General features: G+C 43.1%; 2 protein-coding genes across 8 annotated transcripts in view; one reads left to right on the top strand and one right to left on the bottom strand.

The window, feature by feature from the left end:
* Positions 1 to 246: 246 nt before the first annotated feature.
* wdr44 (WD repeat domain 44) lies at positions 247 to 16,662 on the bottom strand. 2 transcript variants are annotated; one of them, XM_023842759.2, is made up of 21 exons: positions 16,613 to 16,662; positions 16,084 to 16,264; positions 14,741 to 14,774; positions 12,211 to 12,264; positions 10,869 to 11,520; positions 8,991 to 9,121; positions 8,501 to 8,605; positions 7,314 to 7,450; positions 6,588 to 6,671; positions 5,818 to 5,924; positions 5,548 to 5,699; positions 4,720 to 4,858; positions 4,545 to 4,609; positions 4,233 to 4,349; positions 4,009 to 4,131; positions 3,542 to 3,733; positions 2,801 to 2,902; positions 2,166 to 2,281; positions 1,924 to 2,051; positions 1,363 to 1,500; positions 247 to 1,161 (listed from the first exon to the last, which is right to left on the bottom strand). In XM_023842759.2, exons 2-21 carry the CDS (start codon positions 16,158 to 16,160, stop codon positions 1,073 to 1,075), a joined length of 2,742 nt encoding a protein of 913 aa, XP_023698527.2. In that variant the 5' UTR covers positions 16,161 to 16,264; positions 16,613 to 16,662; the 3' UTR covers positions 247 to 1,072. The 2 variants fall into 2 exon arrangements, with proteins under 2 accessions (XP_023698527.2, XP_023698528.2); XM_023842760.2 differs by lacking the exons at positions 12,211 to 12,264; positions 16,613 to 16,662 and having other exon boundaries at positions 16,084 to 16,606.
* A 2,895-nt stretch (positions 16,663 to 19,557) lies between these two features.
* Positions 19,558 to 27,326, top strand: part of LOC111859779 (kelch-like protein 13) — a 54,268-nt gene continuing 46,499 nt past the window's right edge. For 4 of the 6 annotated variants that reach the window (XM_023842769.2, XM_072717520.1, XM_072717522.1 and 1 more), the window contains exon 1: positions 19,558 to 19,655. The gene's annotated coding sequence lies outside the window, so the exon portion shown is untranslated. The remainder of the gene's footprint in view (positions 19,656 to 27,326) is intronic. The other 2 variants (XM_023842772.2, XM_072717523.1) reach the window with 2 other exon arrangements.

The raw sequence follows: 27,326 nt of genomic DNA on the forward strand, positions 1-27,326 counted from the left end.
GTGGACTTGTTACTCTTTTTAAAGGTTGTTTTAGAACTTTGTGGGGGGTGAGGATTATTACTTTGTAGTAAATGAATACAGACCCTCCGCCTTTGAGACCTACCATATGAAACTTGACACCCTCAGATCACTGGTCTTTTTGTCATTAACTTCACAGAGGTGACTAGCAGTTGGTAGAAGAGGCAGTAATGCATGTCTTGCGGTCTTTTTAGTCTTCTGTATTTTCAGTTTTTTTGCCCACAACAGCCTTGTACAAACATCAGAACATGTTTACTCATGACGATGAAGGTGGTGAAATTGCAGCAACCTCATGATTGAACTGGCATCATTTAGTTTGCCGCTACTGGGACTGAAATCCTACAGTGTTTTTGGGGATTTTTATGTGCTAGTTCAATAACTGCCTTGTCACCTGTCCAAGCAGCACAGCAAAGAGCGTTTTGGGGAGGTGTTTTATTGTATTTTTTAAACATTTCCTCTAAAGGAAACAGAGTAAACCATCAATAACAAATCTTAGGTGCCGTTCCCTACGATTGTTACTTCATTGGTTTTTGTATTTTTTTTTTTTTTTACTGGAAGGTATTTACATTTCACTTAGTTTTATCAAAGCTCAAAATAAATGACAAAACAATTACTGAATGGTAATACTAAAAACAATTATCCTTTGTAAAAAAAAAAAAAAAAAAGCCCCACCCCCGTTCTCAAAAGACCATCTGCAAATGCATACGCAGCACATCTGAGCTGGTACTAGTATGACGTGGGACACAATGGGACAGCAGAAGGCAGACAAGGATGGGTACACTAACCCCACACTGCTCTGATGGCACATCTTTAAGGACTAAGACCTTTATATTTGCACCCCACATCTGTTAGAAGCAGTCATTAAGAGGACTAATATGGCTCTTATGCTTTGTGTTAATTTCCGCCTCCTTCATCCTCCACCCCCAAAATCAGACAAAGAAATTACATATTAGCAACCTATGTATGACAGCACTGACTAGGGAACTATACACTCCCAAAATCCACCACAGGGACCAACCGACTTTTTTTTTTTTTGGGGGGGGGGTAAATGTGCTTAATACTTCTTCACATTAACAAAAACCTTGATGGCACCAGTGAAATCGGCTGAAAGGAGAACTTCACTATGGTCCGTCTTCAGAGCTCCTGTGGACAGAAGAAGAGCAGCGTGTTCAGCTGAATAAGCGATACCATCCAACCGTGTTTCAATGATATCAAATGCAGATAAGCCGCCTTGCTTAAGGTCACACCGACAGGGTGTTTAAGAACAAGTGCTGTTCCTTAGCTGCCACGCTTCATGCAACCATGCACTGCTGGCCCCCCAATTGCACTAATTCTAAGTCCAACCTGAAGGGATGGCTTCTGTGTCCATAGGATCACCACTCCTGTCCTCAGTGTCTGGCTTATCAGCAGCTCCAGCTTCCGGAGACACGATGAGGCTGGGATTGGGGGCGAAGATGGCCGACGTGACAACGGCATTGTGGGCTGTGGGGGATAAAACGGGCCCAAACCTCAGCAGAAGACCAGAAATCTTCAACCATTAGTCTGTTCTTTACATTTTAACCAGTACGTCATGTAAAGCCAGTATTGCAGATTTCCATCGATGACAATGAGATCGACTGGCCATCACTCAGGAGACACGTTTGTATATTTTCATCAGTGTTAATTCAGTCTTCATAACTTTCAGCACAGTCATAGTCCCATAGTGACAGTGAAAGCCTTTAGCAAGATGACAGTTGGTTTAAACCTGCTACATCTCTCCCTGCTGAATTGTCTGGATAAAAATGTGTGCTAAGAATAAACAAATGAACACATAAGAGTGTATCTTCCAGCACCACAGCCGACAGGAAAACAAACAAGATGCGTTCACACTTCATTTATGTGAAGCCAAAGAAGTTCTTTCCTTACCCTTAATCCCTTCCCAGAAGTCATTGCGGTCTCGTCGGACAGAGGTGAATTTACTCAGGTCGTGGTACGTGCTCCAGATGTAGATGTACTTGTCCTCTGAACCACTTACGATGAATGAATAATCGTGACTAAAAGAAGGGGGAGGGGGGGGGGGGGATATAGTTGAAAAAGTAATTTCTAAATATTTATAAAATGTGTTATTTAGTAAATATATAAGCAAGTGCAGAAAGGAACTGCCCTACCTGAAACTAGCCTTGATCTGACTGCTGTGGTTCATGTATCCTTTGTACTTCATCGACAGGGAAAGGTCTCTCAGGTCATACAACCGAATCCGAGAGTCATTGGAGGTCACCAAGATCTACAGGGGGGGGGGAAAAAAAAAATCAAGAAAATTTGCTGTGACCCAGGAAATAGTAAAATGTGAAAAGGAACCCAAAAGCATCGGAACCATCCTGCTGGACGTCTATGTAGCAGAACCTTCAATGGTTCAATAAAAAGATGGCAGGTTTGGCCAACAAATCTTTAACAGTGCTGGGTTTATAGACCACTTGTGTATGTGGTTAAAAGAGCCTGAAATTCAGTAGGGTCTCATTTAGCACTTTACACACATCTGTGGATTCTTGTTTTCCCATTGACCTAAGATTACTGTAAGCAGCTCCAAAGTGCATTAAGCATTGTTCAAGTGCTTGTATTTGTTCTGGGGTCAGTGAGATGGATGGTGCAGGAAGCAATGGAGAGCAATCAGCTTGAAGTCCACTAAGAGCCATCAATTTCTCTTTGTTCCATTTAAGATTAAGGCCTTTTTGAAGCCTTTACTCTGGGCAGCTGCACACTTTTTTATGGGGGGGGGGGGGGACTATGTTTGTTGAGGTAATACCTTATTCTCCCCAGGCAGAGGCTCAATGCCAGTGATCTTGCGGCCCACGCGATTCCTTCCCCGTGTGGATCGCACATGGATCTGGGTGTGGTACTTTAGATGCTATGGAGAGAGATTTTTTTTCCATCATAATTCATCTTTATATTAATTTTGTTCCATCGTGACATTTTCAAACATTGTTATCAAAGTGCCTAATTGTATTGCATTGCAATTCTAACCTTTAACACATCAAGATTGATATGTATTATTGATGCTAATGGAATTACCAACGCCATTAACAGAATGTACTGAAGAGACCTTGAAAGACATTTTCGTAATACACGAGACTGAACAGAGCAGTAGAAACAATATTAAATTTGAACGTACAGGTGGTGAACCAACAGAGAACATCTCCATTCTTTAATAAATTGCTCCCGTTTAAGGTGCAATCTCCAGCTCCATCACCAATTGGGAAAGATCTACTAATCGAAAAGGTCTGGCTTCCTTTATTCCCAGCTAGAGTAGTGTTGCTCTGGAAGCATGAGGAACAATAGTCCAGTTCCCTCCTTAGAGAAGCACCCTCCATCCATATGGTTTCCAGGAGATCATATCAAATGGACGTGACCCAATAAAACAATAAGAACGACTCTGCTGCAGACTCCCATAGAATTACATTCCAAAGTCATTCTCTACAGCCAATGATCAGTCTAGCAAGAGGTGCTCGAAACAGACTGCAGAGTTCATAAGCGGAAGTCAGACTACCTCAGTGTCATAGAAGATGCAGCGTCCATCGTAGGTACCAATGACGGCGTACTTCCCGTTCTGGCAGAAGTTGGCGGCGGTGATGAGGCGTGTCTGCCCATCCACCTCGTTCCACAGTGCAACTTTCTTGTCTGGGATATTCCAGAGCCGCAGCTTGCCATCCAAGGAACCACTCAGGAAGTAACGGTCGTCCTGCCGTGGCGGGAAGGGGAGTGAGAGGAGGGGATTAAAACGGTAGCAGAACCGGCAGGCGAAACCACATCAAACTCTCCACGTTTGACGCTGATGATTAACTTCTGCCATTAGAGTGCTGCGGAGCAAAGGCAATGAAAGACCCAGAGCTGGAAAACAAACATTTGACATCCTTCTGTGACTGTAGGCAACTCAAGACATCCCCCACGGAGACGGTAGACCGCCTTCCTTAAGTCTCTGCCACCAGCTGTTCTAGGATACAGTAACAAACTCACTCTAGGGTGGAAGGCGATTGCTGTCACAAAGTCAATGTGCTGGAAGCAGCAGAGACACTCTCTCCTTGATATGTGCCACAGCCTGACTGTCTTGTCCATTGAGGAGGATAACAGGAAGTAGTTCTGCAGACAAGTGATTAGAAATGGGAACCGTTAGCAAACTACATGAAATGTGGACTATTCCAAACAGATAAATGGCCTTTAGCAGGTCAATGTCCACTTACCTTCGACCAGGACAGGTCCAGGAGATCGGCTGTGTGACCCTTGTACTTGCAGAAGGGAACTTGGCGAAAAGGGACGTTTCTGTCCTCTGTGTCTGGATCCTCATGGGTACTGGGGAACTGGAGATAGTGTTGTCAAGGTCAGGGATACGGGACATGTAACCCCAAGGTTGCAGGTTTGACTACCTGGAAGAAGCTTACTTTATTAGCAATGTTTAATCCGAATGAATCTACATAAACAGCAAAGCAAAGTGTAATATTTCTAGCTCTAGAATGTAAAACCAAAAAATAATCGGTGGACTCTATGCAACATACCCCACCATCGGTGTCAGATTTCGAGGAGTTCAAGCTCTCCTGGGAGGGAGACGGAGAAACACGGCCTGTATGGGCGGAATTCGGGAAGTGAGTCTGGACATCCCAACTGAATACAACCAAGACCCAACCTAAACACGTGCAGAGTGTGAGATACTGAGGCCCTTAGTGCCCTTACCTTCCGTGTTGTACTTGATCCTCATGTTGTTGAAGTAGTCAAAGGCGTTTTTCAGAACCCAGATGCGGACCATGTTGTCTTGGCCAGCGGTGGCTAGCAGTCGGCCACAATGAGAGAACTTCATCGTCCACACAGCGCCCTGGGGAAGGGAGGGTGCACCATGAGTCAAGACACGGAATTTTCCAGAATCTTAAACAGGGAAGTATTATATATATATATATATATATACACTCGTACATAGTGAACAAGTTTATGTGGATTTATCTCCAAGGCAGATGGGGAAAGAGCCAAGGATACGGATACGGAGACGCCGTACAATGTTAGGAAAAAACTGTCAAGCTTTAGATCATTTTTATCCATGAATTTATGTTCTTTGATTGTCATTCCAAGGTTGGAAAGATCCATGGTGTCTCCCAGACAAAGTGACATAAGGCAGGGCAGGAATGCCAGGTCTTCTGCGGACATTCATGCAAACACACAGCTGACATAGTGTCCTCTGTTCTCTCCATCCCCATGGCCACAAGCAATGTGCATAGAAGTATGCAGTCTGGGAGCAAATCAGCATGGCGTGCTTAACAAAACTCTGATAGCGATTATCACAAAATCGCTGACAGCGATTATCACAAAAAAATGACAACTGGAGATCAACTAAACTAGCTTAATAATAGAGCACAAACAGTTTATACACATACATGCAACAGAAACCTGTACATAAAATAGAAAAAAAAAATACTGTACACATACACAGGTACTTATACACACTCACATGGACAGAGACAGACAGACAGACACCCACAAATAACCACACACACATACATACACACTTACCATGTGTTCCCCACTCAGGTCCTGAACCATCTTTATCTGATCAAAGTCAAAAGGTCCTTTGAAGCTGTGGGCAGCCTTGAACTTGACCGGCCGGTTATATGGCATTCCCTCGTCATCACTGGAGGACGGGTCATCCTGGTCCGTGTGGAACACTGAAACACCAGGCACATCGGTCACAACTGTTACGCAGACTAAATAAAAGCAAATAAATAAACAAAAACAGCTGTCACGAGGAATGGCCGCTTGCCTAGTGGCTTCTCCCAGCCTTACCTTCATCACGAACGCTCTTCACCTTGTTGACAGCCTTCTCCCCATACTCCTCTGCTAGGTGTTTGGCCCTCTTCACGGACTTGCCCAAAAACTTCTTCAGCTGTGTGCTGGAAAGAAAACTTTCGCTTCAGATAGACAATTTTTTTTAAAAATGACCACACACACACTAATATTAAACCCTGATGTGATTCTTGCAAACATGCTCAAAGTGATAAAATACAGGCTGATGTAAATTTCTATTAAATTTGTCCCCATCGACCCTTTTTCTGTTTAGCTTATTAAGGTGACAACTAAACAAAAAAATAATAATGTCCCTATATATTTTTCCATATATCTGTTCGACATTCCTACACTGACTCCACAATTATTTTGCATGAAGCCATTACTACTTTAATATGGTTATAAACAGGTAGCGTCCTGACAATCATCTCAGTTAAACTCAAGAGTGCATCCAAAAATCACACACTTACACAGTATGTACTGAATTTCATTAAAAGCCTTAGTTCTCAACCATTAATGTAGTACATACTATATTCATATGAAAACAGCATCAATTTCAAACATTCAACAGCACAATTACAAGACAAATCGTACAATTTTGAGCAACACAAGGTCAGAAGAAAAAATGTAAATACCATCTGGTTAAAAAAAACTGACTTATTTCTGACAAAAGAAAAAGATGAAGAGTCACAGCTGAGGACCTGTGAAGTTACAGCACAAACGCCAGGCAGAGGTTGCTGCTGCAGTATGGGTGTGGTGTTTACTCTTACGTCCTCTGTTTGAGCTTCCCTCCGTCGGTGTCGCTCAGCTGGCTGTGGGATTTGTCTTCGTCATCAGACTGCGCCGAGTCATTCCTGAAAGACAGAACAGGCTGGCCGAACCCCGCTGGCAAAATGTGTCATCCAACAGCAAACTTGGTGAAGCAATACATCAGAACACAGAGCTGTCAGAACGAAATGTGCAACATTAATCTACTTTCTGTACTGGGTTACACCAGGCAACGAGTGCACTGTAATCCCAGAAAATACAATCCCTAGACAGCTTGTCAAGTTGTACTACTGAGAAACCAGTGTTAATGACTGACATGTTCTCATGGAGAACAGCTCATCTATAACCTAAATCCAGTAAATATATATTCTGTGCTAATGTTCTAAAGACAGTTCCTTCCATGCCTCTACATGAATTGAAACAATGGTCACTCTTAAAATACCAACTAAATGGAAGCAGGGAGGGAACAGCAACCGACAAGAACATAGCTGGCTGAAGACCACTGATCTAACTTATTATTTAGCTACAGATATTCAGGCTGCATCTTTTTTTTTTTTAAACCCACTCCAAATAAAACCTTGACAAAACTACACCGTTACGGGGCAACTTAATGTATACATGACAACTAGAGATAAAGAAATTTCATCCTCAAGAAGCAGTGATGGAGATGCAAGATATTCACAACGGATTCAAATATCTGTCTGGAGATGCAGGAGAGTCCTCCTTACGTGACGTATTCTTTGGTCCTCCTCATGATGTGCAGTGTCAGCGGGTTAATTCCAGTGGGCAGCTTCTCCTCGGCCAGGCTGAGTGGGATCTCCTCCCCCGTGTCCAGGTTCTTGATCATCACGCTGGCTAGGATCTCCTATCAGAGACGGCATGTGAAGAACCAATGAGCAAGAGCAGACGGCATCTTAAAAACCGCTCACTTTCAGTTCCTTAGGTCCTTCTGTCCAAAGCGACTTAGATAATCTCTTTTTCCACAGTCTAATATGTCCCAGGAGTGATTAGCCCCTCTTGACTCTTGATCTTGCAACCATCCATTCAAGAGTCCTTTCCATTAGCATAGCGGCTAGCCATGCTACATTCTGCCCTCATGAGAGGTCTGGCCAGCTAAGACGCTCTAATCTGGGCTTTTCCATTCACACCACAGCTGGCCTGCAATATTACACTGCAAACACACCTCACACTGCAGCCAGAATCCTGCCGAACAAGATAGTGGGCATGAGCCTGAATAATGCTGAATAATCTAAACCTTTACATCACCATGCCAAAGATGACTAAGGGAAGAATGTACATTTAATTTAAGCAGAAACTTATCACTACAAACAAAATCTGGACTGGAACACATGACAGAGAAAACAACAAGCCTATTAAAGTAAATGATCTACAAACAGGGAAAGGTATGCTTCTGCAAGAATCATTTTTATAGATAAATGAAAATGAAATGAATAATGCTTGCAAAAAATAAAAAAATACTCATCCTATTTGTTATAAGACATGAAACAGTACCAACACTGCTGAAATACAAATCTTATTTGCCCCTTTTAAGTCAGTAATTCAACACCAAAGAGGTAAAACAGTACATCTTAGTCATAAAATGTTCTGATGCTTTTCATTTCCATATACATCAGGTGATTCTGTCATTCAAAGTCTAAGAGAGAAACATAACCGTAGACTCTGTTTATTTATTTATTTTATAATTTTTGTGACACCTTCCTAAAGGTGTCAGCACAGTTGGGTGGTAACGAAATGCAGAAGTACCCCACCTCGGTCATGGAACCAACATCGCATAACAGAGGAAAACCGTTCTCTAGGAACAGAACTGTTCCGAGAGGTTCCACAGTTACCCAAGAGGTGTTAGTGAAGGCGTGCCCACGGCTAATGGCAACAAGCACCGTCGACTGCCTCCTACCTCGTCGGTCATCTCACGGCCAGAGTCGGAGCGCGGCCGCTGGGGTCCTGGTGCCTGGCCCTCACTGGGTGCTGAACTCTGTCCGTCCGCCGCTTTGCCACTCTCCTACGACACGCACAGACACAGCCTACGGTGAGCCACCAGACGCTTCAATATAAAGCAAGTCAGCTGGAATGCCTGGGATGACCAGCAAATGTTCATAATCGCTGATCAGCTGGGCAAATACCCATAATGCACTGCAAAATCGTTACTAATGCGCATGCACCAATTCTCGCGGCATAAAATCCAGATATTTAAAGGGAAATTCACAGAGTAACAGTAAGGCACAGAGCAAGACTAAGGCATTGCTTTTACAATGTTCTTGCTGAAAGACATAGTCTCCACGTTGTACTTTTGTGGGTTATCAGCTTCAGGCAGGCAAATATGACTGATGATAAACAAAATTAAACTCTGACTGGGTCTCGCTCTGCTATGAGGGCTGGTTACCAACCTGGGCAGTGACCACCTTGTCCCCGCTGGTGGCACTGGCCAGGTCCAGCGAGTGCTGCAGGTCCTTGGTGATGAAGTCCACAGCAGTGTTGGGCGACACCAGGCCAAAGGACGCAGGCTGTTCTGAGGACACTGAAGGAGAACCAGCATGAGGAACGGAGAGCCGGCTAGGGTACAGACTTTTAAAATTGTCATATCGCTGTGCTGTTCACACTACACGATTTGTCGTCTTGTGATCGTCTTGTGAACGACACGACCGACCAACAACCAGGGCTCACACAGTGCAAGATCTTTCACCAGGAGGAATCGCTGACGAGTCTGTCTAGTCTCCAAACTTCTTTTGTCATGAAATCACACATGTGATCGACACTACGAATTGTTCCAACACTTTAATCAAATGACCAATATGCTTGACATTTACAAACGCACCACAAGCTAACCCTCATATACACAGAACTGTCAGGGAAACAGTATCACATACCTTAGATCTTTAGTAACCCGGCATATAAAGTGTGTGCTTGTGTCTGTGCGTGCCTGTTTGTGTATACATCAAACTGAACTGTTTGCACCTTTTTAAACTCCTCCCTCTGGCTTCACCTCACCCTGTGTCTTGCTCTCTCATTGGCTCTGGCTCGTCGCCGTACTCAGTGTCACAGCCTCTACACTCTTCACACCTACAGGATTTGGAGTCGCCGATAGGTCCAGATATTTAACATGGTAGATAGTCGATGGGCGTCTACCATGCATCAGGATCTCCGACGGGTCGTGTTTTTTTTTTTTTTTACAGTTCACGCACAGCGATTGAGCTCTGGTTTACCAGCATCGATTAGACACTGATTTGCCTCTGATCTGGGGGTTTTGTTTGCACTTTGGGGTCTAAACCTCCTTTTTCACTCCACGAGAAACGAATTAAACCAGAAAACAGTTAGAAGGAGGAGCTTCTCACCCCAACCACTCTACCTCAGAAGAGGGAGCAGCAGAGTCACACAAAAAGATTTCCATTTCATCACCCTGGTCTGTCGCTGTACCCTAAAGCACAGTTACTTAACCCAATTACTGTGCTTGGTTAACTGTCCAAGTAACACTGAAAATTCATCACAGCCAGAGAAGGCAGTCGCAGTTGTATTATATGTGTAACAACAAATGAAACTGTGCACCAAAGGCCATCCTGCACAGGCCTCCCCAGTGATATCTGTGACACATATCTTATTACAGAGCATTATAAGTACATTTAAAAAGAGCGTAACACTGCTAAGTAACTACAGCTCATCTGAGCCTTAATTAACAGTCATAACACCTGTATGCATGTTAATGCCTGGGTTACACTGATCTCTAGACATGCTGATAATAGGGTTAAAATTCACCGGACGATACTTCCTACCGATGTCGGGCAAAGGCAGCGTTCCACAAAGCAGCGCTTCCGTTCTCTGCAGGGACCGCGGCCGTTAACATCTCATGCAGCGATTAACAATGTATCATATGGTGTCTTTTTTCTGTTTTTAAACCAAATAAACTTGTATTCATTTATTTACTTTTCAACTACTGGTATTTAGTCAGTTACGGTAATTATTTGTTTACATATTCAGTGACAGTTATTTTCATATTCATTTTCCACTTGAGATATTTTCCACCTACGACGGGTTCATCGGAACATAAGAACATAAGAAATTTACAAACGAGAGGAGGCCATTCGGCCCATCAAGCTCGTTTGGGGAGAACTTAGCTAATAGCTCAGAGTTGTTAAAATCTTATCTAGCTCTGATTTAAAGGAACCCATGGTTTTAGCTTCCACTACAATAGCAGGAAGACTATTCCATACTCTGACTACACGCTAACACGCCCCCATAGTTAGTCGAGGAGCGCCAGACCCCTCCCTCACCTTCCAGTGCTGACGGCCGCAGCGTCTCCTGAGTTTTTTTGCGAGGGGGGGGAGCAGGGCGGGATGGAGGAGGAGGACGTGGAGGGGGGGCCCCGCCGGGCGGGGGGGGTCGTATGGGCACCGGTTTCTTGGTGCTGGCCACGATGTCCGGCTCCACGATGAACTGCCGGGGGGGCTTGCTGGGGGCGAGGGGGTCCTGGTCAGCCAGCTTGGTGCTGTCAGATACCTGCTGCAGAATGTCCGCTGTGCTGGGAGGGTGGCCCGAGTCTGTGGTCGGATCGAGCTGCGGAGGTCGTGGTTCTTCTGGAACCAGGACACTAGTGACATCTGGCGGTGTGGCGGTCTGGGTTGCCTCGACTGACGAGCCAGACGCATCAAGGGCGCCATTGGTGGGGGCCGTCGTCCCAGCATCCTGCTCTCCATCATGGACCTCGACGGGAACCTCTGATATCTCAACTACAACTTGCGGTTCTACGGACGGATGCCCTGCATCAGTCTCCTGCTGACCCGTGTCCTCGTCCACGACCCCGCCCCCTCCTGGCCCCGCCCCTTGGGGCCCACCCCCCTCAGAAGCTTCTCTGTTGTCTGTTAGCAGCGAATCATCTGCGGTAGTGCTCTTCTTCTGGCTCTCCTCGATGATGCTGTCGATAATCTGGAAGCAGAAGGGAATTAAATACTCTTTGCAGGGGCCCCCCAACTATATTCCATCAGCAAACACAAAACCAAAGTCGACTTTCTGAAAAAGGGGAATGGAGGCACTCAAACCCTCAACCAATAGTTTGAGCGCCCTATGTGGACACCATTTCCCAGCTCAGTTTAATGAAAGGTCTGCAACATGATAAATCTGCAAATTTACTTGGGCTGCTACACTGCTGATGACAGGGTGTGGACGATATTTACAGAACGGCAGTTTAAAGTCATCATCCTTCTGACGGCCGACAGAAACCCCGGCGCGACTTTATCCTGGGCTGCTCTCCCAACAGGAAGGATCCCAGACACTGATGCAGGAGGCCAGCCAACGTTTGCGGCAGCGAGACAAAACAGGCGAGCACCCTCTCACACGCTCCCACCAACACGCGCGACCGACCGGCCGCCCGACTGGAAGGGGAAGGCCAGAGCAGAGGGCGGGGCCACGACGTTCCCTTGTGGCTGTATCTGATTGGATCCCTGCCAGGTTAAATCAACATCACATCGCTTTGCTTTTATTAAGGTAATTCTTCAAAAGTATAACGGCTGTGCCAGATATAAGAGGGCGAAGAACGGGAGATCAGATGACCAGAGAACGAGATTTGAAGGAGCTTGGGGTGGAGGTTAAGAGCAGGGTCATGGGAAACGGACACACCTGGATGGAGTCCTTAGGCTGGGCTGCATCACGTACTGCGAGGTCACCAGTCTCCTGCAGTGGGACAGGCACAAAAGACAACAGCCTGCCTGTAGTTATTCTCACAGACCGCTAATCACTGCAACTCACCATTACAATGCTGTAATCCTGCTTAGTCTGGCTTTAACGTTCGACCTGATTCAAACAGCATCTCGAATCCCCCATCTGTCTGAAGGCCCAGTGCCATTCAGCAGAAACGAGATAAACACGCATTTGGATGAAAAGACGACTACCTCCTATCTGCTGCGCTCCTAGCCATTGTGATTCTCCATGTGAGGGGGGGTGGAGGAGCCCTTGTCTGCCATGATGCTGTTCTAATATCATAGAGAGCAGAGCTTATAAATACACTCTGAAGCCAGGCTCTGATGTCACAGCGCGTTTTTTGTACCAGGAGAGGCAGGCAAGGGAACAATGGACGACGGAACCCTGGATGAGAGCCTCGTCTAAAGCTGGAAGCTCCTGGGCTTCAGCTTCGAGCCGCTCTCCTCCACAACACCCCCACGATATCACTACACTACTGCAAAATGGCTGCCAGATCAGAGAAAAAAAAGAAACGGGAACAGTGGCGATCTTCCCATGTCTTAGAACAGACTTGAATTTCATTTCTTTAAGACCACTGCGCAGGCCTCTCTCCATCCACAGCGATTAAAGGGTTTTAGGAATCACGCACTGCATTTCCACCCGAGTACAGTGCATTATCATAACATGCAAAGGAAATAAATTTTCCTTTATTTCAAATAATTCCCATTGTGACTTCATTTTACTAGCTAGATACTCACAAAGCAGAACAGATTCATGGCTATCATGCGTGTTCATGAAGGGGTCTCTGTCCTCACAGAACAAGTACTGTAGCATTTCTCTACTGCAGCACCCTGAGCTTTGACTGGTAGGTAAATATTGACGCCGGCCGCCACACGTCTACTTGATCAGTGAAACTTATCTCAAGGAGTCACTTACAAATAAGTGGAAACTTTTTTTTTTTTTTTTTCCCTTCTGTCGTCTGTTTAAAGAGGGTTCCATTCACTGGCTGCGGATGCCCTCACGGACACACCAGTTCTTAATTTACGGAGTACCATGAGAACGGAATCTCAAGACATAATTACAGCCAACTGAAGCAACAGTTGTTACCTTCACATTTTCTCTGGAATCCCATTAGACGAAAAACACAAAAAAAAAAAAAAAAACAGCTGCTCATTCCCGCTTCTGGTGATCTACCATCCGGCAGAGTTCAGGTGCAGCCCTAATTTAACACACCTGATAGAGATAATCATCTATGTTAGCATAGGTGGATCCAGTATAAAGATACTACTGAAAGACTGAATTATCTGTATTAGGTGTATAAAAATTAGGGGGCCCCTAAGATCTGCAGGGTGGTAGCTCTCCAGGAGCAGGAATGAGCAGCCCAGGAACAGCATCAGATCTGAGGAGTAGCATATCTTGGAGAAGCAACAAGCTGCTACGATTCACCACCAGCTGCACTAGTTTACATCAGTAATAAGGCTGACATTAATTACATTCAGAGAGGCAATATTACGGGGCATGCATACTCGAGTTGCATAATAATGCCCAAAAAAAAAAAAAGACCTCTCTCACGGAGATGGAAACCCTGACCAGTACCAAAATGTTCCAAAGGACTTTGAGTGAGTTTCAGTCCACTCTGGGGGGAACCTGTATCAAGTAATAGGGGTCCTTGCAAGAGAGACACTCCCTTGAATCAAGGTCAAACTATGGGCGAGTTACAAAGGCCCTAGTGAGTCAGCATCTCAAGTCAACATGATCACCTACAGCGTCTGCCAAAACAATGCCTACATTATGGAAATGTTAGTAAACTTAGCAAACTAACAGCAAATAGGCCTTCAAATAGGCAGCGAAAGCCACTTTTGAACATAGAGGAAGTTGAACTGGACTTCAAAAGGAACAGTTCCTGTAGAGGGAAAACGCAACATCTTGGCTTTGTGTGAAGCCCAGCTAAAGAGAAACATTCTGGTCTCACATCTCATTGCGCAGTCCCTTAGCGGTTACCAAAGTAATTATCTGGGTATTGAATCGCCCTGCGTAGTGTTTGATACAAAACCTTTGAAATGTGATCTAAAATCTCCAGGATTTCAATCTCTGAGGGTTCGTAGGTGGGAAATCTACCTTGACAATGCTATTAGAGTTCATGGTGTGTAAATGTCAAGGTCAAGACTATGATCAGGAAATACAGAGTCATGACCTTCTGAAATCACTGCAGACAAATTTTAACAGGTTTGCTAAGGATGATCTACCCCCTGTATGTGTGAAATGTCACTGTGTGCCATGTTTTCTAATTGAACACCGATGCTATTCTGTTCATGGTATGAATGTAGATTTTGCCCTTGAATCACTTTCATAAACACCAAGAAACTGTGAGCTGATTTTAATAAATAAATAAAAATGCAAATAAAATGTTCAAAGAACTTTTGTGTTTAATTGTGTCTGCTAAAAAGCATAACATACTTCCAGCACATACCTTTTTTTCAAGTAAGGCAAATTTTTCAGGTGACCTGAGAAAGAAAAAAAACAAACTGGAAATTACTTAACATGTCTACATAAGGAACATATGAGATGTGACAGTGACTGAGAGTTTCAAGGGGAACTGAATCAAAAAAGGGTGAACATGTGATGATCCGACTGAAAGATGATTTGGGATACTTCCGAAAGACGTTGACTTAATGAAGCAGGCAACACAAATTCACGTTTGAAACGAATCAGGCAAGCTGAAAATACGCATCTGCTTATGTATGTGGCATCCAGATTTTCAGATCAAGGTCTGTCCCACGTGTTAAAGAAACATCTTACTCAAATGATGAAGAAGGAACTGAGGCTGAGACTTGGTATTTACTGAAGTACGCAACTGCCCTCATAATTTGAGTCAGCTGTATGTACAACCGAAACAGTCACTGGCCATCTGTCACAATCAGGACCGAGTTCACAGCTTTCAGGTACTAAATGCTGTGGATCCCGTTAATATGACACATGTAGTAGACCGACCTGGGATTGAGAAGGCTATAAGGCCACAGCAATTCTATAAATAATTTAAAAATCAAACATATAAAGACTGTCTTCATAATGAAAACAACTAGAATATTTACCAGGCTAGTGGCAAAACCTGTGCTTAAATATTTGAGTAAGGCGGCAATCAAAATTCCTTCTTAAAGCAACAACTAGTTAGAGATTAGGTGCTGAGCTTTGTCACTACTGATTTTATCATGTGCCTGTCATGACTGATGATCCATGAGAGCCAGCCGATCCTACTGAACAGCTGCGATGCGTGATCGAATACCTGCAAACGTGTCACGCTAACAAAGTTAGCTATTTAATACAATTATTTCCAACTGCAAAACCGTCATACGAAGGTATCTTTAAAAATAAGAATGCAGTCCATCACCGTATGGAATCTGTTTGGGGGCAGGTTGTCAAAATCTTTTGCGAGGTGTGATCAATTTGATGGTCACGAGTGATCTTTACGCAAAACATCTATGTAAAATGCTGATTCGTTCCTGCCAAATCATAAGGGGAAAAAAGAAGTTATGTGGGCAACACGTCGCAGTTTATTTTTTCGCAAACATTGAAAAAAATTCTTACGCTTTCTTTTTATTTTCCAGGACGTTCAACTACATGAATTTCAACAATGTGAGAGTAGTAAAGCATACAAGTCTGGACACAGTGCAAGCTAGCTAACAGCTTCGCAAGTAAATGTCAGTTACTCCAGCAGACTACATCAACGCCCATATTATGCTAACAAGTTTCACACTTCCTGCCGACTGCGCGCACAGTCCATCGGACAGAGAAAAATAAGAGCTAATAACTTACACGTTTGGAGAAGGGCTCAGACTGACATCTTCGGCCGCGTCGTAAAATTCTTCTGTGTCACTAGTGTCAGACGCCATTTAGCTATAACGCTCATATAAACGCCCCAGCAATCGAACACGTAGAGCTGGATTCCTCTTTCGATCGAGGCTGGGCTTGCTTTTGGAGATACACTGGCGACTATCTGTGCAAAGGTGTTGCCGGGAAACAACACACAGTAAGTTAGAAAACATACACACTCGAAGATGTTGCTGCCTCTGCCTACAAATGAGGAGAGGCCTCGGCAGTCAATGAAAACGCAATCCAGCTGACAACTAACTTAGCGAGCAACTATCTGGCTGCCTAAACGTAAACGATAAAGGACAGCTCGAGTTGGTGAAGTTCCCCTACGTGACTAGATCAGTCAACGATATTCAGACTCCTCGGCACCCGTTTCACCGGCAACTCGGAAATAAACATTTAACGCTGGGACACGAGAAGCAGTTATAATATTTTGACAGGATCAGAGCAGGATGATCAGCCAATCTCCCACCTTATTTTTTCCTACGAAGAAGCAAATCACGCCCGATAATCTCGCGAGGTTTAAAGCGAAGTTGAACCAGGAAGAGCATGTCGCGTTATCAGTTAAAACGATGTTCCGTCGCACGCGACGTGATTTGTGTCTCGGTTTGGACACCTTTATTATTCAATACGCAAAAGCTATACAGATATTAAATATTTTAATGACATTAACATTTTGGATGGTGAAGATAGCGATTATTTTAAAATAATCACTATTTGTAAAGGCTAAAGTAAATCCCCTTACACAAGCTGGACAATACTAGATTTATTACAAAATGAAATTAAAATACAAAAACAAAAACATTTTTACACTAATATGTAATCTAATCAATACAATTAAATATTTTAGAAATATTTAAACTGCCCCCTTTTTAATTTTTACATAAATGTTAATTTTACATTATTCAAAGATGTCATGGGTTTGGATGAAGCGTGAAGCCTGTTGTTTTTTGCTAATTATTTAATTAATAATTTCTAAAATAATAGTTGCAACGATTTCTTATATCGATATATATAAAAGTTGTTTTATTTGTACTGTATAAGGCTGGGAAGCAGCACAATAGTTGTCTATTATTTGTATTCATGAAACAATAACATAATGGAAAACATTGTCCTATCATTTTTGGCCACGGGGGGTGCTGTTTACCGTGGACTATTTTTCGGCAGGTTGCAAGTAATTTTCAATATTTCGATCAATACTAGCTTTATGCATCATGATGTCAAACCCTAAAATCATTTGGCTAAATAATTTATTCTAGTTTATCAAAACACGAAAAAATGAATCTGCAGAATGTACCGTTTTATTTGAATACACATTTAACATTTATTTTAAACAGTATATGTGTGAAGTATCTTATATAAAGTTATTGCCATGAAACGGCAGTGAAAACCTTTGAGCTTTAGTTATTCCGTCTGATGAGGTCCTTCTCAAATTTGTCATTTTTTATTAAGTTAATGAATAAATTATACACTCATTGGCTAATTTATTAGGTGCACATGCTTGCTATCTTTTCATTTCAGAATATTTCCAAACTTTTATATTTTAATATAGAAATCTTATTTAATTATGTGCATGCTTTTGCATGCTTAGTTTGATAACACCAATCACTCATAACTTTAAGTGGATTTTACTCCTCTGTTGTCTAGTGCTCTGCTAAAAAAAACTACATTGCAATAAAAGTTATCACTTTGGCCTCATTCTACACTCTGAAGGCTGTGGGTGTGATTCCTACTCTGCGTGTAGTTCTTGCATATTCCCCTTGTAGTCATGTGGGTTATATGAATATTTTTGTGTCTGAACTGTGCCTGTTGACACTGATATGCTCTAACACAGAGAGAGTGAAAGGTTCCATTTACTATCAGAGTCTTGAGAAAATAAGGCTTTGTCCTTTGTGGGATTTAAAATTGAATGAGCAGCGAAAAAGAGTCATACTGTAGCAGATGTTAATCTCCTGATAAATAGCCAGACCAGCTGGCAGTATTGAGATACTGTTTCCAATTTAAATAGCAGGCTTCTTGTGCTGTAATTTTGTTTACAAATGTCCATGAATGTGAAGTTGATTCTTAGCAAGCCAGTCTCTTGGTTGTTCAGAATTGTTTTTTTTCTCACATCATTTTCGTATTGCTTTCTTGGCTCCTGACTGAATCACCAACATATTATGCAGTCATGGCCATTTCTCATTTGTACCTTTAAACTACTGACCTGAATTGAACTTTCTAGCTGTTTTATTTAGTTGTCTCAATTTCTGAATCCGTTTTGTCGCTATAAAATAAGCTACTTGGCCCTACTGTGTGTACAATCCCTAGCCAGCCCTTGTTCATTTATGCGGCATGTCAAACATCCACTAGAACAAAACACAGCAGAGAAATTAACTGCCTTTTCAGGAAACCCTGAGGACAATGAGCTAATGAAGGGCCCAACCTCTTTTCAGCTGCTAGTTATCACTTTACTTAAAAACTTCCAAAACTGCTTTTCAAGTTTAAATTTATCCCTTAATCATATCTGTGGAGATAGTGTTTGTGTAAATAACAGCTAAAGCAACCTACCACATCATTGGCTGCTTCTGAGAAGTATTTTAAGCTTTTTGGGGGAGGATTTCATAATTGTGATACACTGAACTCAATGTTCAATGGTAAACTATCCACCTTACCCACATACATTTTGTAAGTAAAGTGGTATGTACCAATTACAAATGTTTTTCTATCTATTGCCTTTCAACAGTGTATCCTGGTCAGGATCACAGGGGGCTCTGAGGCATATCTGTCAGCAGAAGTCACAAAGCTGTTTTATTTCAATTTTCCAAAGCAGCATACAAGTGAGGAAAGCTTTAAGACAGAAAGCAAGGTGGGTGAGCCAGTGTCCCTGGTGCATTTTGGGGTTATAAGCCCTGTTCAAGAGCAATATGAATGACTCTGCCAGCCACAGGATTCAAAGCCACATCATATTGGCTCTGAATCTTTAACCTGATCACATCACCACAGACTGGTCTTATATGCTATTTTGTTTGAGTTTTAGAAACGCCTTGGAAAGGTTAACTGGAATCTTCCACGTAATTCTACCAGTCTCACTAAAAATGTGCATCAAAGCACATTCACATACAAGGCCATTCTATTCTCCTAATTAGGTTTACCCCAAAACAATTAGAACATTTTAAAAAGCATTATTGCTTTCTGCATTATTTCATAGCATCAACCGTATATAACAGGTAGATATTTAAAAATACCCAATATAAAGGCGTTCAAATCGAAGACGTCCCGCCGCGTGTTAAAAGCTCTGTCAGCTAGGCGTTCCTCGGCGTTCACGCCGCGCGCACGCGCATCACAATCCGCCGAACGGAAATCCCGGCTGGATCCGCTTGACAGACACCTGACTTCGCCACTGACCGGAACACCTTCCAGAGATTCGCTCCCGAATAGCCAATGAAAAGCGGGCAGTAGGAGGCGGGGCTTGTTGCGGTTCAGTAGTGGAGTGGTGGGAAGCGGGGAGGAAAATTAAGAGCGACTGACAGTGGCAGGTAGGATGATGTTTTCTTTTTTATAAAGCATTTTAAAGTGGCTTCCTTTGGTTTAAAATAGCCGTGAGCCTGTGTGAATGCCACATGCAAGCTAATATTATATTAGGACAATAAGAACGCGACGCATGCGGCTGTTTGTGTATGTGAGGTAAGCGCTGCCGTTTCAACAAATTGGCTGTCCTGGGTAAGTTGATGCCGTTTGACACGCTGTTTTTGCAAGCGGTCCCGCGGAGCCAGCCGGCTCTCTAGCTAATTAGCTAGTCAAATTGGAACGTTATTGTGGGAGACACGGTGATTTGGAGGATTTTTTTTCCTCCGCTTTAGTGTCACGGCCTACTAATTACCATGTTGCTTTGATGAGCGTAGATATGTCAAGGAAGGGTCTTGCCTAACTTTTTAAAGAAGTTGCAGTAGTCGACATAGCGGGGAGACCTCGCTGGCCGGGTGTCTCCTTGGCGGCTCGAGATATTGGGGGCTGGCCAGCAGCGTGTTGCATTTCAGAAATTCGGTTTTGGAGAGTCGTTCGCCCGAGCTGTCAGCGTCAAACGTGCCCCTCGCAGCCGATAGCTGGCCGCTCGGCTGTCCTCCCTGCGCCATGCGCTCACCTTTTGTTTATAGTTTTCTAAGCGCAACTTGAGAGGGGCAGCAGGCCGGCTGGATGTCCACGCCGCGACCTTCCCCTCGTTTTTGGTCGTGTTCCGATTCGCAGAGATTCCGCTCAGAAAGGAAATCCGGAGTAGGGTTTTAATTTCCAAGTCTGCCCAGCGCTGTCCTAATAATAGCCGGTCGCATCATAGCGGTGTGTCCGATGCCGCTGCGAAGAGGCAGCCGTACGCCCTAACCGGAGGGACCCCCTCTGTCGCTCCCGCACCAGTAAATAGCCCGATAGACTTGACGCTGTTGCCAGATCTCTGCAGTAGTTTCGATTCCACTGATAAATGAAACTGTCTACATAATACAACAGCTTAAAGTATGTAGATTGCTCACCCCTTTTGAAAGGTTAAATCTTTTTGAAGCTTTTAAGATTTTAGGTCCCATATGAAGTGGGTGACTGAATCAGATACGATTATTTGTATAGCAGTTGGTGTAGTGATTACTTTATGTAGCCTCAATTTTGTCTGTTAAATTCTCAAGCGAGTCGGTGCTGTCCTACCATCGAGTAACATACATAACGTTCTACATATAGGCATGGTTTTCTATAAATAAGCAGCATGTAAGTAGTTATGTAACTTTGGGACGGTGTTTGAAATAAGACTCCTCCCAGGCATATGGTCTTTTTAGGTTAATCTAGCCAAGGTCATATTTGTGAAATAGATGACAAAAAGATCACCGAAAAGGTTGGCGAACAGTGATAGGCTTTATCGCATGGTAATTCCTGGGAGGGCAGAACCTTCTGTTTAAGCAGGTCTGCTAGGTGCATTTCTCAGCTGCTGCCTGTGCATGAGTATGAACCGCATTTAAGCCCATATCTGGAAGGTCATTGGTTTGCAGGGTTGCCAGGTCCTGGTAAAATGTACAGTTCAAATGCTTCCCAAAGCCCAAAACTTGTACCTGGTACAACATGCTGTATCTTCCCGAATTGCTGGCACTATTGGTAACAATAACCCGAAAAGCTTTGTCGTGAAATCAACCTTACCTTTGCAATGAAAACAGCATTGAGTCTTCTCTGATAATGCTTTATGAAATGGAAGATCACTTTTGAAGGCATCTGAGACCATTCCTCCATAAAGAATCTCTTCACATCCTTCTGAGACCTTGAACCTTGCTTGTAGACTCCTCTCTTTCGCATACCCACAATTTTTTAATGGGGACTCGGTAGGCCACTGCCAAAGTTTGATTCTGTGGTCAGTGAACTGTTTGTGAATATACAGTATGAATTGGATCATCTTCATGAGTATTTTTAAGGGTGCCAATAATTATGACATGCATTCTGAGGGAAAATGTGTATGTTTGTGTGTATGTAATTTAATTTACCTCATTGAAAGATTATATTTCTCTCATTTGTATCCTCAGATTATTGAAAAATTGACATTTTTTTTCATGTCCTTTTTGGTAATTTCTTCCAAATTTGGAGGCATTTGTGTCTACTTGAATCATTTTGAAGATCTAGAAGTTTAAATGTTTTAAAAAAAAAAAAAAAAAAAAACTTGTGCAAAATAAAGAAAACACACAAAAAAAAACATGACCCTGTTTCTAGACTAGTCCAATTTGGCGTAAAAACCATAAACCTGGCAACCCTGCTGGTTCAGATCCCCAAGAGGGGAGACTGGAACGATGGTACCCTTGAGCACAGTAACCTAAATTGCTCCGGTAAAAATATCCATCTCTGTAACTGCTAAAATTGATGGTCCCCCATGTAAAAACATCAGCCAAGTGACAAAGATCTAATATTAAATAAATTGATGTTCTTAGGAAGCTTAACAAACGTGAAAACAGGAACTAGAATGCAGTTTTTTACTTTTCTACTAGTGTTCACTAAAACCTCACAACTACAATAGATCTCCATTGAGTAAAAAAATGTTGAAATATTCTTGTGCTGTCTCTGGTTTCATTTGGAGCTTTTGTGGTTTCTCACTTGTTATTGCTTGGGGAACAGTAGTCGGCAGGCTGGAAGGGAGTGCCCCCCCCCCCCTTGTGAATAGATAACGGTGCTACATAGCTTTCCATTTGTTTCGTTTCCAAGGCCTCTGTTTGACAGAATACGGTTCTCGTGACAACTGTGCAGTGGTCTTCCTGTACCTTACCAGTAGTCGTAGTAGTCTTTATAGTCCTGCTGTCTGGTCTGCATATTTTCGGTGTTATAAGTAGACCAAGAAATATGCATGAGGTGTCACCATCTTTAAACACTTTTGCAAAACGCAAGTAATCAGTGATGAATATGCATTGAAGTAACTGGGTGTTCCCTGTCTCATAGAGCCTTGTCTATTGTTTTGTTTTTTTTGGTATTTATTTTTGAGGGCTTTTTCAGAAAGTTTTATAACGTGTAACAAAGCTGGCCATTTCCAGAGGTATGCATTTTGTGCAACATCTCCGAAATACTGTCTGCAAAATGTAATCAGGCATTAAAGTTTTTCGTTTTTTTTTCCCCCTCATCCTCCACTTGGATACCTAAATGAGTTTATTCCTCATTGATGAATATTGGCCGCCCAACACCTCCCCTCCTCACGCCCCTCTCAGTGGGTGCTCACCACGGCTGACTGTGTACCACCTCACAAGCCTTGCTTTGAAGATGCTCTGACCCAGTCATCTGGCCATAATGATTTGGCACTTGTCAGAGTCACTCACATATTCATCCCTGTCCATTTCTTCTGCTTTCAGCCTGTCGACTATGAGTACTGAATTTTAGGTTATTGTCTAATATCCTAGACACCTCGACATGCTCCGATAGTCAGCATTATTCACATCACGTAGGGGTTGGTCATAATGTTTTGGCTTATCTATCTGTGTGTGTGTGTGTGTGTGTGTGTGTGTGTGTGTGTGTGTGTGTGTGTGTGTGTGTGTGTACATGTATGGAAGGAACACAGAAAATGTTGACAAATTTTACATTTGTCAATAACTCTGTTTATGAGCCCAGTTCTTTGTTGCCATACTCACTTTCTGCCTAATCCTTGAAGTGCAAATCTGTAAATGCATGCTTGCTAGATCCCTATGTTTCTGGGTTCCATTCTGGCACAGGTGTTTTTTGCAGCATGAAAGGAGAATGCAATGGAGACTTGGCTCTGATCATTGTTTTGTCGTTTGCGTAGGTGTATATGTGACTATATAAACCTGAATCTATCAAGCCAAGTCACTTTGTGGTCATTTCACAAACATGAAACGAAATTTACTTTCTGAAGAGCATCAGACGGCTAGAACAAAGGCCAGTTGAACAATAAACGCTGAATAATGAATTCTGGATATAAAAAACACACAACAGTACACAATAATTATTCTGTATGTATGTATTTGTTATAGGTATATAAACCAGACAATGTGCCAATTGTGTAAGCTGGTCACCTTGAGTAGCCCAGTCTTGTGGTGAGAGTTTATCATTTCAGTACTACTGAGGGCCATTAGGTGTTAAAAAATTTAGCACTAACATCTGGCACTCACTGCATCATTACGTCCATTTCTGCAAGCAACGAGCAACTTCTCAGTACTCTCTTGGTAACAAAATCACTGATGTTCTGTCGATCTTCACCAAATCCGCTGCACTTGATGTAACCGTTTCTTGATGGTTTTTCTGCAGCCTAGCGTGACTTCAGTTTGGTGCCTTGCTGCTGTGTGGCACAGCACACTGATGTGAATAAAAGCATGCCTGTATCAAAGTAGCAGCAGTGTCACGTACAATAAATGCCATAAAGCTTTAGCCGCTGAGTCCGGTAATGCATCAGATTTAATGAGCTGTCCTGTTGTGTGCAGAATTAATTTCTGTCCCCACGACCGTCGTCCGTCATCTGGTCCTCAAACTGCTGGTATTTCCCTTTTGATCATCCCTGCTTCTCTCCGTCTTCTGTAAACACTGTAAATACAGTGTAGGGTCATTGTGAGCTTTGAGCCTTTATCAGGAAGGACAGAACTTGATATTGGAGATGGACCCAAAGCCCATCCCTGGCATCGTAGAGTAAAACCTCAGGGAATGCCTGAAATGGGATGCTGGTGCCTCACAGGTCACACACGCCTACAGACAGTTATGAACAAGTGTCTTCCATACTGTGCATGATATTTGCTGATATTTAACTCCAGGTGGCGCTGTGCTCACATGGGAAAATACCCAGGGGAGTTAGGGTTAAAGATACTGCTCTTGTCAGTTCAAGGGTGCAGCTGAACAGAGCTCACACAGGATCCAGTGAGCGACCTCAACGCCAGCGTCTGCAGAATGCAACAGAGTTGTGGGACTTCGCTTGTGACAATCCTGTTAAGCGATGACAGATTCGCCAGCATGGTGGGGATTTGCTGTAATCGGCAGCTGAAACGCGTCAAAGCTGCGGCTGGTCTTCCACTCCCGGCAGGATTTGGGTGGGACCTGAGGCGTGTGTTCTCAGGGTGTATTATCTATGGTGGCTGACCATGAGAACAGCATCACAGGTCGCTTTAGCTTACCGCTGCAGCCCGAGGCCAGACTGGAAGTGCTGTTAGGTGTGGTCCCCGAGTCACACAGACTGATTCACTTAGTAATACTTATTTATATAATCTGAAAAACATGGAACTGAGTCAGCCTTCATTCAGATGCAGTTGTTACTGACGTGAGCAAAGATAATATTAAATAATATTTTGTTTGCTCATTTCAGTAACAATTGCATCTGAATGAAGGCTGACTTGGTTCCATATATTTGAGATTATTTAAAAGGGATTTTTTATGGCTTTTTTATGATTTAAATAGGTTCCACTTTACAAATAGATTTAAAAAATTATGCATAGCAGTAATTTGTGAAATAAGCTAGAACTTCAGTCAGCGTGCCCATGAGCTGTGTTTTGTGTACGTTTTTGAAGGGAAATGCAAGTACTATCCATTCAACTGTCAGCTCTGAGCTCACTGCTAATGTATAACAAAATGTATTTTTCTAATGGTAATCGCATGGACTGCCTTATGAAACCTGCTGTATGGCAGTCAGATGAGGGAGATGATGTTTGTGCTTGCAGTATCAAAATGGCACATTAAAAGGAACCAACATGTTCTCAAGTCGGCAGAGTTCCGTTTGCGTTTTACAGGAACGCCCCCTTAGGCATTTCCACACAGAAACTGTCGCCTCTGCTACTCCGTGCGAGCATGCGTGTGGTGGCCAGAGCCGTCCTCCACTGGGGAGTAACCTCATGCTTTGAAATAACTTGTCAGTGTCTAGACCCATAAACCTACCATCAATGGCTGAGCTTCGTCTGTGGCGGCGACGGTACCTTCGATGGCACTGCATGCCAAATGCTGTTTTGTCGGCCCGCCAGGATTCACCATGTGACTTAGGGACTTTTGTAGAATCTGATTAAGTTATCCATGTCGCTCAGTAATGCACTTCTGTGGCCTGTACTACGAAGCGGGGTTACTGGCTTATCGTGATAACTTGTCGGATTTAAGGTACCACAGTTTAAATGGACTTCATATTCGTTTACTTACATTTTGCCCAGACTACCTTAAATCTGACAATTTACCCCGGTAAGCCAGTAACCCCGCTTCGTAGTACAGGCCTCTGCTGATAACTAGCAAGTGTTTATGTAGAATAGTAATACAGACCATAAAAATTATAGTCAATATATTTAGAATTTTGGGTAATAGTCTTTACTAATTTTTTTTGGACTGGGTGATATGTATACCAGCCCTGTGATTAAATGTTTTCATGTTGATGATCTTGTGTTAAGGACGCTGTGATCTTACCAAGCATGCGTGAAGAACATCCCGATGCTTATTGGTGCCTTTTCGTTCTGTAAGTGTTTTGCAAGACGAAGGTGTAAAGAGCTATGCTTGGTGTGCCTTGTGTGTATGGACAGGTCTGCTCTGTGTCTGCGTTATCTTGTTCTCTGTTACTGATTTGGGCCATAATTTTATTAGTCATGCGTCCGATGATCTGACACAAAACCGTCTGATCCCATGCAAAAACAATTGACTTGTATTAAGCAGAAAAGGAAATTGAAACTTCTACAGATATGCCTTGCAGGGACACCACAGCTGAAGTTCTTTATAAAAATGAATTTCAGATATTTGAAATGCTTTGGCTTTGCTGCTTTTTCAGTAGCCTTTTGCCTCTGACATTTATTCTTATTTCTAAATGCAAAGAAAGCGTAAAATCGGTCCCAAACCTAGTTTGTTATACAGACACTGATGTGTGTCCTCCTGTCGACTCTGACACACTTGTTATCCAGTACAGTATTATTTGGGTGTAAGATAATGCAGGTGTAATTCAAGGTGGCTTACAGGGAAAGGATTGCAACTAAACAAAAGTATAGATAAATTAAGAATTACTTGCTTAATAGAATTACAGAGAAGTATTATTTTTCATATGAGCTGTATAGGTTCTACTTTGAAATTTGATACTTGGACTTGGATAAAGTGTAACCAATAAAGAAGGTTTATGGTCCATTACAGAAATAAGATTACGGAAGTTATGTCATTATCTTTTTCTAGATTCTAACGACCAACCTTTATAGAAATTTTACAGCCAAGTGAACTGAGCTTTCTCTGAGGAATCAAATCTCGTGTTTGGGAAGTTTTACGGACGTGTGTAAAGTTTCCGGAAGTCACTGGAGTGTAGTTAAGAGTTTATGGTCTTGGAACCATGTAACCCAAAAGGATTTTGACGGGTCTCTCTGCAGCCCACAGCAGCGTTTTCAGTATTACAGCCTTCTCCCACTTGAGTGTTTGCCATTACCAAGCTGTTGAGTGTCCCTGTGTTCAGTCTGGCTTAGTGCCACCCAACCTCAGCTCACAAACAGCTGTTGCGCCGTCTAATGACGCCACCCAAGTGACACTCTGCACCTGGCCTAAGGCAGAGCAGCCCCTGCCCCCACCAAAAGGGAAGACAGAAGAGGCAGGCGGTGGGGGTTAGTCAGACCACAGCCTGTGGTGACAGGGACATGTGTTGCCTTGGATCTGAAAGCTGTCTTCTCTGGAAATATGTGACCCATCAGATTTCCATGGAGGAAGTTTCAACCCACGTGAAGGATCAAAGTGAACTGCCATAGCAGTACAGTCTCTTGTCGAAA

The sequence above is a fragment of the Paramormyrops kingsleyae genome, chromosome 10 (genome assembly GCF_048594095.1).
Source record: "Paramormyrops kingsleyae isolate MSU_618 chromosome 10, PKINGS_0.4, whole genome shotgun sequence".
Lineage (NCBI taxonomy): Eukaryota > Metazoa > Chordata > Actinopteri > Osteoglossiformes > Mormyridae > Paramormyrops > Paramormyrops kingsleyae.

What these genes read in the sequence shown, in the direction of transcription:
- wdr44 (XM_023842759.2), bottom strand. Translation starts at nt 16,160, where the DNA reads ATGGCGTCTGACACTAGTGACACAGAAGAATTTTACGACGCGGCCGAA. An exon ending in GGGAAGCTCAAACAGAGGAC is followed by an intron (nt 5,925 to 6,587) that starts GTAAGAGTAAAC and finishes TTTTCTTTCCAG; the next exon opens with CACACAGCTGAAGAAGTTTT. An exon ending in CTCTGCCTGGGGAGAATAAG is followed by an intron (nt 2,282 to 2,800) that starts GTATTACCTCAA and finishes CCCCCCCTGTAG; the next exon opens with ATCTTGGTGACCTCCAATGA.